This window comes from Lemur catta, chromosome 15 (genome assembly GCF_020740605.2).
Source record: "Lemur catta isolate mLemCat1 chromosome 15, mLemCat1.pri, whole genome shotgun sequence".
NCBI lineage: Eukaryota > Metazoa > Chordata > Mammalia > Primates > Lemuridae > Lemur > Lemur catta.
In genome coordinates, this window is record NC_059142.1 from 39702023 (window position 1) to 39714001 (window position 11979).

General features: G+C 51.0%; 2 protein-coding genes across 6 annotated transcripts; one reads left to right on the plus strand and one right to left on the minus strand.

Moving 5' to 3' along the window:
• The first annotated feature begins 84 nt into the window (after positions 1–84).
• On the plus strand, positions 85–5561 carry MLX (MAX dimerization protein MLX). 4 transcript variants are annotated; one of them, XM_045526597.1, is made up of 8 exons: positions 85–958; positions 1246–1282; positions 1717–1806; positions 2080–2186; positions 2426–2525; positions 2727–2826; positions 3209–3410; positions 4505–5561. In XM_045526597.1, the coding sequence occupies exons 1-8, from the start codon at positions 755–757 to the stop codon at positions 4559–4561; spliced, it is 897 nt and encodes a 298-aa protein (XP_045382553.1). In that variant the 5' UTR covers positions 85–754; the 3' UTR covers positions 4562–5561. The 4 variants fall into 4 exon arrangements, with proteins under 4 accessions (XP_045382553.1, XP_045382554.1, XP_045382555.1 ...); XM_045526599.1 differs by having other exon boundaries at positions 94–796; XM_045526598.1 differs by lacking the exon at positions 1717–1806 and having other exon boundaries at positions 87–958.
• LOC123620969 (PSMC3 interacting protein) lies at positions 5205–10671 on the minus strand. 2 transcript variants are annotated; one of them, XM_045526603.1, is made up of 8 exons: positions 10535–10671; positions 10342–10442; positions 10092–10181; positions 6968–7079; positions 6307–6452; positions 6135–6188; positions 5942–6001; positions 5205–5859 (listed from the first exon to the last, which is right to left on the minus strand). In XM_045526603.1, the coding sequence occupies exons 1-8, from the start codon at positions 10566–10568 to the stop codon at positions 5803–5805; spliced, it is 654 nt and encodes a 217-aa protein (XP_045382559.1). In that variant the 5' UTR covers positions 10569–10671; the 3' UTR covers positions 5205–5802. The 2 variants fall into 2 exon arrangements, with proteins under 2 accessions (XP_045382559.1, XP_045382558.1); XM_045526602.1 differs by having other exon boundaries at positions 6307–6528; positions 7008–7079; positions 10535–10642.
• Between the last annotated feature and the right edge of the window lie 1308 nt (positions 10672–11979).

Genomic DNA, 11979 nt, shown 5'->3' on the forward strand with positions numbered 1-11979 from the left:
TGGTGTCTGTCTGGGATTCTTATGCCACGAGTGCAGTGTCAGGCCTGAGCTGGAAGCACAGGAGTGCAGTAGTTAGGAGTGTGGCCTTTGAAGGTAGCCAGACTGAGGTCAGCCTTGGCCCTGCTGGTGACTAGCTGTGTGCCTCTGAGTAAGCTGGAGGCTTTGTAGGTCCTTCGGTTTCCTCATCTGTAAGGCAGCATAAATTCAGCTCACGGGCTCTTTGCAAGGGTTAATTCCTTAAAGATGTGTCAGGCGGGGCCTCTGCCCTCACGGAGCTTGCAGCCTGGTGGGCTGAGACGATGTGACAGGGGAGCTCTGCCTGGTTCCTGACACTGGCCAGGACTGCAGGTCTGGGAACGACGGGGACAGGATGGGGGTGAGGGCGAGGCAGGGCAACCTAGTGAGCTGGCTGAGCCAGGCGGTGCGCGTGCGCACAATATTCAGACAAGCCTTTTGAGGGGACTCCGTTTTACGGAATGTGCTTCTTGTCACTGCCATTGTAGTTCCTAACCCGGGGGAGGGCACGAACAGACCGCGGGCACGTCTCGGTGGCTGCGGACATTACCCCAACGCCAGGCTCAGCGGGCTCAAGCCGACGTTTGCAGCCTTCGGACGGCGCATGTGCAAGCGCCTCACCCCACCCTCCGCTTCTCAGTCGCGGATTGGTGGGCGTAGGTCACGTGGGTACACCTCGCCCCCTTTCTCGGGGCAGGGGGCCCGCCCGCTGGCTTGTTTCCGGTTCGGTGGGTAGAAGATGACGGAGTCGGGCGCCTCTCCCGAGGACCCCTGGGTCAAGGCAAGCCCCGTGGGCGCGCACGCCGGCGGGGGGAGGGAGGGTCGGGCTCGTGCACGTAGGGGGTCCGGAAGACTAGGGGCTTCCCTCCGGTCCCTAAAGTTTCCCCCGCTCTCCGGGCCCCGGGGCTGCAGAGAAGACAGCTTTCTCCCCTCCTGTGCCAAGGTGGGGAGACAAACGAAGCGTTTGTGCGCGAATGTGGGGGGCTGGGGGTTGAGGAGGTGGAGGAGTGGGGACGGACGGCGTCATACGGAAGGACGGCGCTCCCACGGCCTGTTCAGTCTTGCTTCGCTTCTCGGGGGAGTCATTCAGCTGCCTTTGCACCCCGGTGCGTGTGTTAGGTGTGCAGCAGAGAGGCGCCTTCCCCCAGGGGCGCGCGCGAGCGGAGTGATGGAGGCGCCTTCCCCCAGGGGCAGAGGTCTGACGGGCTTCTCCTTTGCTCGGTGCCACAGGTGGAGTATGCCTACAGCGACAACAGCCTGGACCCCGGTGAGTGGCTTCCCCACCGTCTTCAGCTCTCTAGATTCTTGTCGCCTTGCCAGCCACACCTGAGCACAGTCCACTGTCCCTGAGTTCCTGGCCTGAGACAGCAAGGGAGGAGCTGCAGGACCAGAGACAGGAAGCAACTAAGGGTGACACCTAGTTCCCTCTGTGCTGGAGCAGGGAAGTGATGGAAATAGTGGCAGCTGCTTACTCTCACCCTCATTACGTCCAGATGCCCCTTGTGAGCCGAGGGTACCGCTGCAGGCATTAGGGATAGGAACTTGCAGCACGTGAGTCAGGAAGTGGGTGGTCCAGTATGGCTGGCTTTGGGTTGAAGGGGAGAGGTTGGCATTTAAGAAAGCCATCGTGCCCACAGGTGTTTGAGGGCCTGGCAGTGTTCCCCACCCCACTCCTTAGTGACTGGGGCCTCTTTTTTCTAGGGCTTTTTGTAGAAAGCACCCGCAAGGGGAGTGTAGTGTCCAGAGCTAATAGCATCGGTTCTACCAGTGCCTCTTCTGTCCCCAACACAGGTAGGCAGCAACATCCCCCCACCCGGGGGGACTCAGATATGCCATCATTTAGTAACGTTCCTCGACAGAGAAGCTTCGCCATCCACACGAGGGTGCTGGAGTCCAATTGCTAGACACAGGGTCTCACTACCTTTCACCTCATCTAGGACATTAGGTTCTTCTGTCCACCTGCCATCTCTGGCCACCAGGTTCTTTCCAGCTGGGGAAAGGTGAGCTAGCTGGGTCCCACTGGGCCCCAAGATGACCTCTCCCTGCCCCCAACTCTGAGCGTAGATGACGAGGACAGTGATTACCACCAGGAGTCCTACAAGGAGTCCTACAAGGATCGGCGGCGGCGAGCACACACTCAGGCCGAGCAGAAGAGGAGGGACGCCATTAAGGTGATGGGAATGCCTGTGCCTCAGCCACATGGAGGGTCCTGCATGTCTCAGATTCACCCTGCCCTGACCCATAGAGAGTCCCAAGCAGCCTTGTGGGCAGCTAGTCTAGTCCCTGGGCATGAACACCTCTCTCCTTCCAGTTCCCTTACCTCTTTGAGTTTGTAAGCGTGGAACTCACTGTCATGGAAGAGCTTAATGTCTCAGGGCTAAGGAACCCATTTCCCTTGCTGTTTCCACAGAGAGGCTATGATGACCTTCAGACCATTGTCCCCACCTGCCAGCAGCAGGACTTCTCCATTGGCTCCCAAAAGCTCAGCAAAGCCATTGTTCTACAAAAGAGTATGGCCGGGGAGAACACTGGAGGGGTGGAGCCAATAAGGGCTGTGAAGAGGCCAGTGCCTCATACCCATTCTTGGCCTGGCCCTGGTGTGCTGGTTGTAATTGGATAGCTGGGTGTGTGGGAAGGGGAAACAGAATCAGCCCAGTCCTCCTGGTTGAGACAACCTCTGTGCCTACTCCCTCTTCCCACCCCCACCCCAGCCATTGACTACATCCAGTTTTTGCATAAGGAAAAGAAAAAGCAGGAGGAAGAGGTGACCACGCTACGCAAGGACGTCACGGCCCTAAAGATCATGAAAGTGTAAGAAGGGTGCCGAACTGGGGAAACCAGGTCTTTTGAGGTGACTTCAGTGTACACCCACTCATTGTTCAAAGGCCACATCAGATAATGAGGTACAGATAATACTCTCACTTCCTGAGCTAGCCACTTAAGAGGCAGGACTCTGCATCCCCAACTGTCCCTTACATATGGCAGACTCAGGAAATGCGTGTTGGATTAATGAAGGGAAGGTTGGAGAGAGAAGGTCACCATTTTTGGCCTAGAAGCCATACCTAGCTGATGCTAAATCCATCCCCAAAGCTCTCTGACTATTTCCTTCTAGGGGGTACATAGTGCAATCCCACCATTTTTCCTGGGCTGGTACAGCTGCTGCAGCACTCAGCCCTGGCCTGCATGCTTTCAGGAACTATGAGCAGATTGTCAAGGCACACCAGGACAACCCCCATGAGGGGGAGGACCAGGTCTCCGACCAGGTCAAGTTCAACGTGTTTCAAGGCATCATGGACTCTCTGTTCCAGTCCTTCAATGCCTCCATCTCCGTGGCCAGCTTCCAGGAGCTGTCGGCCTGTGTCTTCAGCTGGATTGAGGAGCACTGTAAGCCACAGGTATGGGGCAGCAGGGGGTCTGCGGGTCTCCCCTACCCTCAAGCAAAGTGGTCTAAGCCATTATCCGTTCAGAAAAGCATGGCAGCCACTTTTAGGCTTCTTGAGGGTATTTCTACAACTTTCAGGACTGTGTTTCCCACCTTTGCTGTCTAACCCACATTTTCATTTATAGTTTCATTTGGCAAGTGTGATGTGAGCACTCATTCAATGCCAGGTCCAGCTCACAGCTTTGGTGTAGCCCAAGCTGTCACTGCATTAGCCACCTGCTGCAGAATTATCTGGAGTTTTCAGAAACATACAGATTCTGGGAACCCCCCACCCCCACTAAAGTAATTGCCCTAAGGGTGGTTTATTATTTATAAATTAGTAGAGAGATGTGTATTTCACTAAGTTTTGCTTTTGTGGCCTGGTTGCTTTATCTGAGGCTTGGACTCCTGAGATTCTTTGTTTCTCAACATTTTTATGGTGAAACACTTTTAAACATACTGTAACACTGAGAGAATTTTACAATGACCATTCACATATCCACCACCTAAATTCTACCAGTAATATTTTAGTGTATTTCCATCTCTCAACCCTGTGTTGAGAGCCTTTTTTTTTTTTTTTTTTTTGAGACAGAGTCTTGCTTTGTTGCCCAGGCTAGAGTGAGTGCCGTGGCATCAGCCTAGCTCACAGCAACCTCAAACTCCTGGGCTTAAGCGATCCTTCTGCCTCAGCCTTCCGAGTAGCTGGGACCACAGGCATGTGCCACCATGCCCAGCTAATTTTTTCTCTATATATATTTTTAGCTGTCCAGATCATTTCTTTCTACTTTTTTCAGTAGAGACAGGGTCTCGCTCTTGCTCAGGCTGGTCTCAAACTCCTGACCTCGAGCGATCCTCCTGCCTCAGCCTCCCAAAGTGCTAGGATTACAGGCGTGAGCCACCACCCCCAGCGGGAGCCTTTCAAAGTAAACTACAGGCATCAGTACTTCCCAGGGGCTATTTTTAATGTACTTTTCTAAAGAGCACACCTAAGTCTAGCCAGGCATCTTTGAAATGTCTCTGTGCCCTGGCCTGAGCATTGTCTCTCTCTTCCTCTTTTGGCCCTGCCAGACCCTACGGGAGATCGTGATCGGAGTCCTGCACCAGTTGAAAAACCAGCTTTACTGACTGGCTCGTGGATACCTGCGTAACAGCCAGCAAGAGGCCTTGAGTCTCTATTTGGCCATGGAGCTGCTGGGCCCATGAGCTTGGACTGCAACACCTCACACTGGTCAGCTGGTTTCTGCTGGGTGTTTGGTTTTCCTAGCCCCACTTCATTGTCAGTGGGGCTGGGGTGTGTTTTGTGAAAGCTTCTGATTAATTTATTATTTTGACCATAAAACTCAAACCTGCCCAGTCTTTCTTCTCCCTTTGGAAGTCCTCAGGATCAGAGTCTGCTTCGGGCACCCCAAAGAGATCCTGGCCTCTTAGCCTTCTCTCTAAGCCGCAGACTTCTGCTCTTGATCTACATATATTTGGAAACTGTTTGCCTCTGTTTTGGTCTCTTGGGCAACATTTGGCCATCTTGGCAGGAAAAAAAGGAGTAAGAAGAAATACTCCCACAGCCATGAAAAGTGAAAGGGCCACCTCATGCCTAGACTAGGGCTGCCCAGTCAGTCCAAGGTGAGGCCAGGGCTTTCTGGCTAGCTTAGAGCAGGGCTACCAGTTTCTTCCCCTGCCCTGGGAGGTAGGGAAGCAGCGCTACCTCCTCCTGCACTCTTGGTTCCCACAGGCTGTTGTGCTGCATGGTAAAGGCAGGTGTGACACAGCATTACATATTTGCAAATTTTTTATTTTTCTAAACACCAACAATGCAACTTTGTTAAAACTATAATTTTGGAAAATTAACTGGGCCTCTATCATCTCTCAGTGTTGCCTGTATTTCTCCCAGGACTTGGGGTATGGAGGATACTCAAATGGTCTCCTGGGTTACAAGCCCAAGAGAGTCCTGGGTGAACCCTGGGCTCCTCAAAATGCTGGTGTATAGCAGCTTCTCTGTACCCTCATCCCTCAGGTTCCTTTCTGCCTGCCTCAGGTTTGATATCTGAGAGGTTTGACTATCCAGAGGAAATTAAATATTTTTATATCAAATTATATTACAATAAATAATGCCAAATGCTTTCCTTTGCCACTGTTCCAAGTCTAAGTCTTAAGTGCAAACCAGTGCAACATGGACAATGAAATGAGCATGATCACCCACTCTTGGCCACCAGCCTACACTCCCTCCGCCCAATACTCCAGTTTACCTGAGTGTTCTGTTCAAAGGTGGAAAGCAGCAGGCACAATAACAACCATAACAAAAGCCAACCTAAACAAGGCAGCCAGTCCAGAACATCTTTGTTTCCATGCCCCAGTCCCAACAGAGGGCCTCAGGGGTCTGGGAGCTTGACGTTGTAATCTTCATCTGTCTCTATCCCAACTTCCTCCTGTGGGCCAGGGAGACAAGTGAATGAGATTTCCCTGGGCAAAGACCCCAGAAGAGCAGATAAGGGAAAGATTACCACTTACAAAGAACTGCTGCTTGCTCTTGGGATATCCTTCAAGGATTGCATCAGACAGCTCTGTTGCCTGGCAAACAAAACCACCATGGGCAGTACAGGGCACTCCCTGTGGGACCCATGATATTGTACAGTGGTTTCTCTGGTGGCTGCCATTTTCAAAAGCACTTCCAGGGCCTGCCTTGGAGCTCCCACACACTTACCATCCTCTTCCGCTTCCTCCATTCCTTACAGTACTTCTGCCTCTCTTTGTATACCTAGAAGGAAGAAACAGGTTCCTCTAACCCCTCAGAAGCACAGCAGCCTGCTGGGGGTCAGCCCTCACATTCACTCTGGACCTGCACGCCAGCCCTCCAGCCCCTCTTCCCAGCTCACCTGCTCTTTCTCTTCTGGGGTCACATGGTTGGTAGCTGCTTTGATATTCTTCAATCTCTCTGTGTATACAGCACACTCCTTCTTTAACTCTTCAATCTCTTTCTGCATTTCTGGTGTGGTCAGGGCACTAGCTAACTCCTTCAGCTCTGAAACCATATGCCCCTCCGGGGGGTCACTTGCTACCCCTGAGGAGGGAAGTCTATCTTTCCCAGTAGATCCACCCTGAAGTGGGAGACAGGATTCCACCATGCTGTGGGATCTTTCCAGAGTAAAGTCCAAAATTCTGGAAAAGCTCAGGAAAATAAGGCTTACAGGATAGTGAGTTTATTCTATTTCTCTTTCCTTCTCCATCTACAGGTAGTGATGGGGTGTAAGGTTGAGGAGACTTAGGTGGAGCCAGTTAAAGAAGCAGGAATAAAGTGAAACATGGCGACAGTGCACTGAAAATCATGGCACGGAAAGCAAATGCATGCCTTGCTCATTTGTGCACAAAAGCCCGTTAGTTGTTCTATTTCTTTTAATGTAATGCCTAAGGCAGCCCAGCAAAGGTGTCTTAGCTGCCAACAAGATGCTGTAATCAACCACCCATTCACTTATTAATTCCTAACCTGTAGACTGAACCTGACCCTTTGGGCATCTTTTGGGGGCTACCCAGGCCTACCAGCCTCCATGTGGCGGCAGGTCTGCTGCAAGCTCTGCACCTTAGCAGTGAGGTCCACGATTTTGGCATCCAAGCATTGGAGGTCAGCATCACTCACCATATCAAACTGTTCCTGCCAGAGATAAGAAGAAAAATATAAGGCACAAAGAAAGGAAACACACATCTAGGAAGGCAGCATTCAGATACACTCAAGAACCTGGTATTCCCCAAACCCTCAAGAGGGCCTGGGAAAATAGTGGGAGGGTACTTTTAAGAAACTGAGTTGATGGGCCCAGTGCCCTCACGTTTGTAATCCTACTACTCTGAGAGGCTGAGGCCGGAGGATTGCTTGAGCTCAGGAGCTCAAGACCAGCCTGAGCAAGAGTGAGACCCCATCACTACTAAAAATAGAATTAGCCAGTTGTGGTGATGTGCGCCTGTAGCTACTCGGGAGGCTGAGGCAGGAGGATCGCTTGAGCCCAGGACTTTGAGGTTGCAGTGAGCTACAATGATGCCACTGCACTCTAGCTGGGGTGACAGAGCGAGACTCCATCTCCAAAAAAAAGAAAAAGAAACTCAGTTGAGCACTGGTCCCGTTAAAAAGGTATACTAGAAGAAGTTGAAACTTAATGCTTGTCCTCAGGGAGCGACCAGGTTGGTAGGATACTGAATAAGACAGAAATATCTTCCCGTTTAGTGATAAAACCACTCACTGGGCTTAAAGTGTAAAGTAACATTTTTTGCAAGGTGGTGAAACCCAGATCATGGGTTGCCACAATAGGAAGAATCTGGACAGGTTAAGAGGCATGATGGGATCTATTTAGGCGAGGGACTCCAATAAAAGTCTGAGGCGCTCTTCCCATGAGGGACCGACCGCTGCTAGAAAAGGACTGTTAGGGATCAGTGGGGGTCATGTCAGTTGGTGATGGGGAACAGGTTAGAAAAGATGAGAACGCCAGCCTATGCAGTTTGGACTCTATACTTAGGGCAAGGTGAACCTTTAGAGCAGAAGCCAGCAAGCCAAATCCTGCCAGGTGCGTGTTTTTGAAAACAAGATTTTATTGAAACAGCCATGCCCGTTTGTTTGCAGAGTCTATAGCTGGGTTTGCTCTACAATGGCAGAGCTGAGTAGTTGCAACAGTTGTATACCTGTGACAAGAGACTGTATGTCCCACAAAGCCTAAAAACACTGTGTAGCCACTTATAGAAAAACTTTGCCAACCTCTCCTTTAGAGGATTTTCTTTTTTTTTTTTTTTTTGAGACACAGTCTCACTCTGTTGCCTGGGCTAGAGTGCTGTGGCATCAGCCTAGCTCACAGCAACCTCAAACTCCTGGGCTCAAGCGATCCTTCTGCCTCAGCCTCCCGAGTAGCTGGGACTACAGGCATGCGCCACCATGCCCAGCTAATTTTTTCTATGTATTTTTAGTTGTCCAGCTAATTTCTTTCTATTTTTAGTAGAGACGGGGTCTTGCTCTTGCTCTTGCTCAGGCTGGTCTCGAACTCCTGAGCTCAAATGATCTGCCTGCCTCAGCCTCCCAGAGTGCTAGGATTACAGGCGTGAGCCACTGCACCTGGCCCCTAGAGGATTTTCAATAGAGTAACATAATGAAGCCTGTTTTAGGAAAATTGGCCTTGAAGGTGGTTTGGTTCAGTTAAATGAGTAATGTCTACTGGATGTTAGATACAGTGGGGGTGCTGAGATAAAAATGAATTGACAGAGTCTGCCCTAGTGGAACTTCAATTTAGTGAAGGAGACAAGTAAAAAGACAATTACAATACAGCATGCATCAAAAGAGGTAACAGCTGAAAAAGAGGCAATTAGCTCAAAGCATTCAGGGAAGTTTGCAGCAGGTGATGCCTGAGTGAAATCCTAAAGAATAAGTAAGAGTAAGGCGGGCAAAGAGGCAGAAGGAACTAACCTAACCTGGCAGAGGAAGGATAATGAGCAAAGGACAAAGGAGTAAAACACATCTGAATTGTCTAGTACTGATGGATGGAGAAATAACAAGGACAGGAGAGGCCAGAGGCTGGCTGGGGCAAGTCTCCAAGTGCCATTTTCCTGATCTGTGGAGCACTGGGGAGCCATCGAGATCTGCATTTAGATAGATCATGCTGGCTGCAATGTTTAAGATATGTTCGAGGAGGTGAGATCTGTTAGGATATTGCAATAGATGAAGAGAGTCTGAACTAGAGCAATGATGGCAGATGCAGAGAGTAGAGTCAAGAAAGGAAAAATCAGCTGGACTTGATAATTGACTACACATGTGGGATAAGAGAAGTCAAGAATTACTCCCTGGCCAGGCACAGTGGTTCACACCTGTAATCCTAGCACTCAAGGAGGCCGAGGTGGAAGAACAGCTTGAGCTCAGGAGTTCAAGACCAGCCTGAGCAAAAGTGAGACTTTGTCTCTACTAAAAATAGAAAAAAAACAAAATTAGCTCAGCATGGTGGTATGTGCCTGTAAGCCCAAGAAGTTGAGGTTGCTGTGAGCTAGGTTGATGCCACTGCACTTGCCCGGGCAACAGAGTGAGACTCTATCTCAGAAAAAAAAAAAAAAAAACTCCTAAGTCTCTGATTTGGGTGAAGAGTGATTCCATTAAGGGAGAAGAATGTTAGAGAGGAGCCAGTTTGGGGAAAAAAATGAGGCATTCTCTCTCCTTTGGTAATATTATAACATCCATTTCTATATTCCTGCTCCTTCCCCTGCTTCTTTTATAGAGAAGCAATAATTCCAGGGGGGATGGGAAAGTAGCACCTCACAAATGGCTCAGCGGCATTTGAGAGGCTCCAGATGGAGGTCTGGACTGGAACAGACAAATTTGATGTGTTTAGGGAGTGAGGTGGAGGAAGAGGGTGGTGGTAGTCTAGATGATAGGGAATAAGAGCTTATAAGCAGAAATGGATCTTGGTAGCAAAAATACAGGATCTTCTGTCATTCATATTGCAAATCTGGAAACTTCAGTAAGTTTGGATCATAGCAGGGGCAGTACACACCTTGATTTAAGTATGTCTGAGGCCTCTGTAATGGCATAAGACAGATGAGTTTCATGGTGTGCCTCAACTCTCCCAAACACTTGATACTAGTTGATTTACCCTGGGTCGGGCTCTCACACAGGTGATAATCTGAGCAGGATTCTACTAACCTGATCGGCAAAGTAGATCTTCTGCTTGCCATACATCTTCTCTTTGATCTTGCCTTGTTGGGCCAGCTGTTCCAGCGCCTTCACCACCGCCTGGCAGAGGGGAGGGAGCGGGGCTATCAGAGGAGGCTTGGACCCAGGCAGGGGGAATTTCAGCCAGTGACGGGGAAAGTGCCCAAGGCTCGGGAGGGCAGGACCCCAGACTGATTCGCGGGAGTCCCACGGAGAGGGGATCCCGGGAGGAGGTCCTCACCGCTTTGCCCAGTCCGTGTTCCCGCTGCAAATTCCCGAACACGTCCTGGGCGCTGTAGGGCCGGTTCTGCTCCTGCAGGTACCTCAGAAGGATCCCGGCGGCTGCAGAGAGACGAAGCGGGGCGGGGGGGCGCTTAACCGACCTCCTCGCCTACTCCCCTCCCGGGTCTCCCCCGCGCCCACGCCGCCATTACCTCCCGCCGCAGCTTCTGCCCGGCCTTTACTCATGGCTTTTCCCGCCGCCAAACTCAGCCGGTCGTTGCGGTTGCTCCGGGTGACGCCTCCTTCCGGGGCCGAGGGGCGGGCTCAAGCGGTGATTGGCTCAACTGGTGAAGCCCGCCTGAGGATGGCAGCGACCCTTCCCGGACGCCGTAGTTCACTTCTGCCTGGCGCCCTGGGGTCCGACTCCCAAAGCCCCCGGCTTCCGCGGAGGCGGTGGGCGCGCGGCTTTGGACCTCCCCCTGCTTCCCCCCGGGAATGAAGGCTGTGGTAAAGAACGCCTTCAAGTTTCGAGACCCAGTTCCAGCCACGGCTGATCACTTGTGACCTTGAGCTAGGCCCAGTGTTAGAACGGGGAGACACTTCAGGGATCAACTCCCGCGCAGAGCAAGCGACCAGCTCAAGGTCACAGGGCTAGTTACCCACAGGGACGTGTCCTGATCCCACAGTCCAGTGCTCTTTCGTCGGCTAGTTTTATCACTTGTAAAATAGGCACAGTAGCTACTTGCAGGAGGATGGTTGTGAGAAAATAGGAAGCGTTAGCGCCTTGGAGAGCGTTTACACTCTCCTTATTTGCCCGTTACCGAGCTTTGCACCCAGGGGGCGCTCGACACCTGCCGTGGTTTGAACGCCAAGGAAAGGTCGATTGGGAGGGGGTTACTCTTAAGCCACAAAGCCTGTAGAAGTTTGTTAATCTTCTCTGGGCAATCTCTCGGCAACACCTGGCAGGTGCTTTCCATTCCTGACCACAGTGACCAATGGGACAGAGCTTGAAATAAATATTTCTAGTTTCTGAGGTCAGCTGAAGGCCGAGAAGCAGCTGTCCCTGCAGCTCAAACAATCCAGTGGAGGAGCATGGTGCTATTTTTTAAAACCTGCTATCAAAAACCTCCTTAGCCTATGAAACATATGCTTGTCTTCGCATGTTTAGAAATGGCAGAACTGCAAGCTAAATGCCAGCTGAGAGTCCCAGTTATGCTCAGATCTGGGCTCCCTGAGGAAGGGAAGTGGCACCACACTATAGTGATTGTTCTGGGCATCATAAAGAAAAAACAGAAGTGGACCTGTGGGTCTCTCACACCTGGGCTTCCTCTTCTGAGGCTGTCACCTCCTCAAATTAATCAGAACTCAGATGAATAAGAAAAAACCTATCAAGGGTAGGACACCATTCAACATCAGTCTCTTAAAGATTGTTCTCATACAAGATTTATTCCCCAGCGCCCACCCACCCACCCTCAATTCACAGTGGAGGACTAAGGAGATTCAGAGCACGATCCCCCAGGTACAAGAAACACCTTCCAAACGTTTTTGCTCTCCCTCCTTCCCTCCCTCCTCTTGCCAACTCCCAAGGCCTGAACCTACACACACTCATGCAAACACACAAAATCCCACTCCTTTCCACACCTGTTTTTCCAAATCA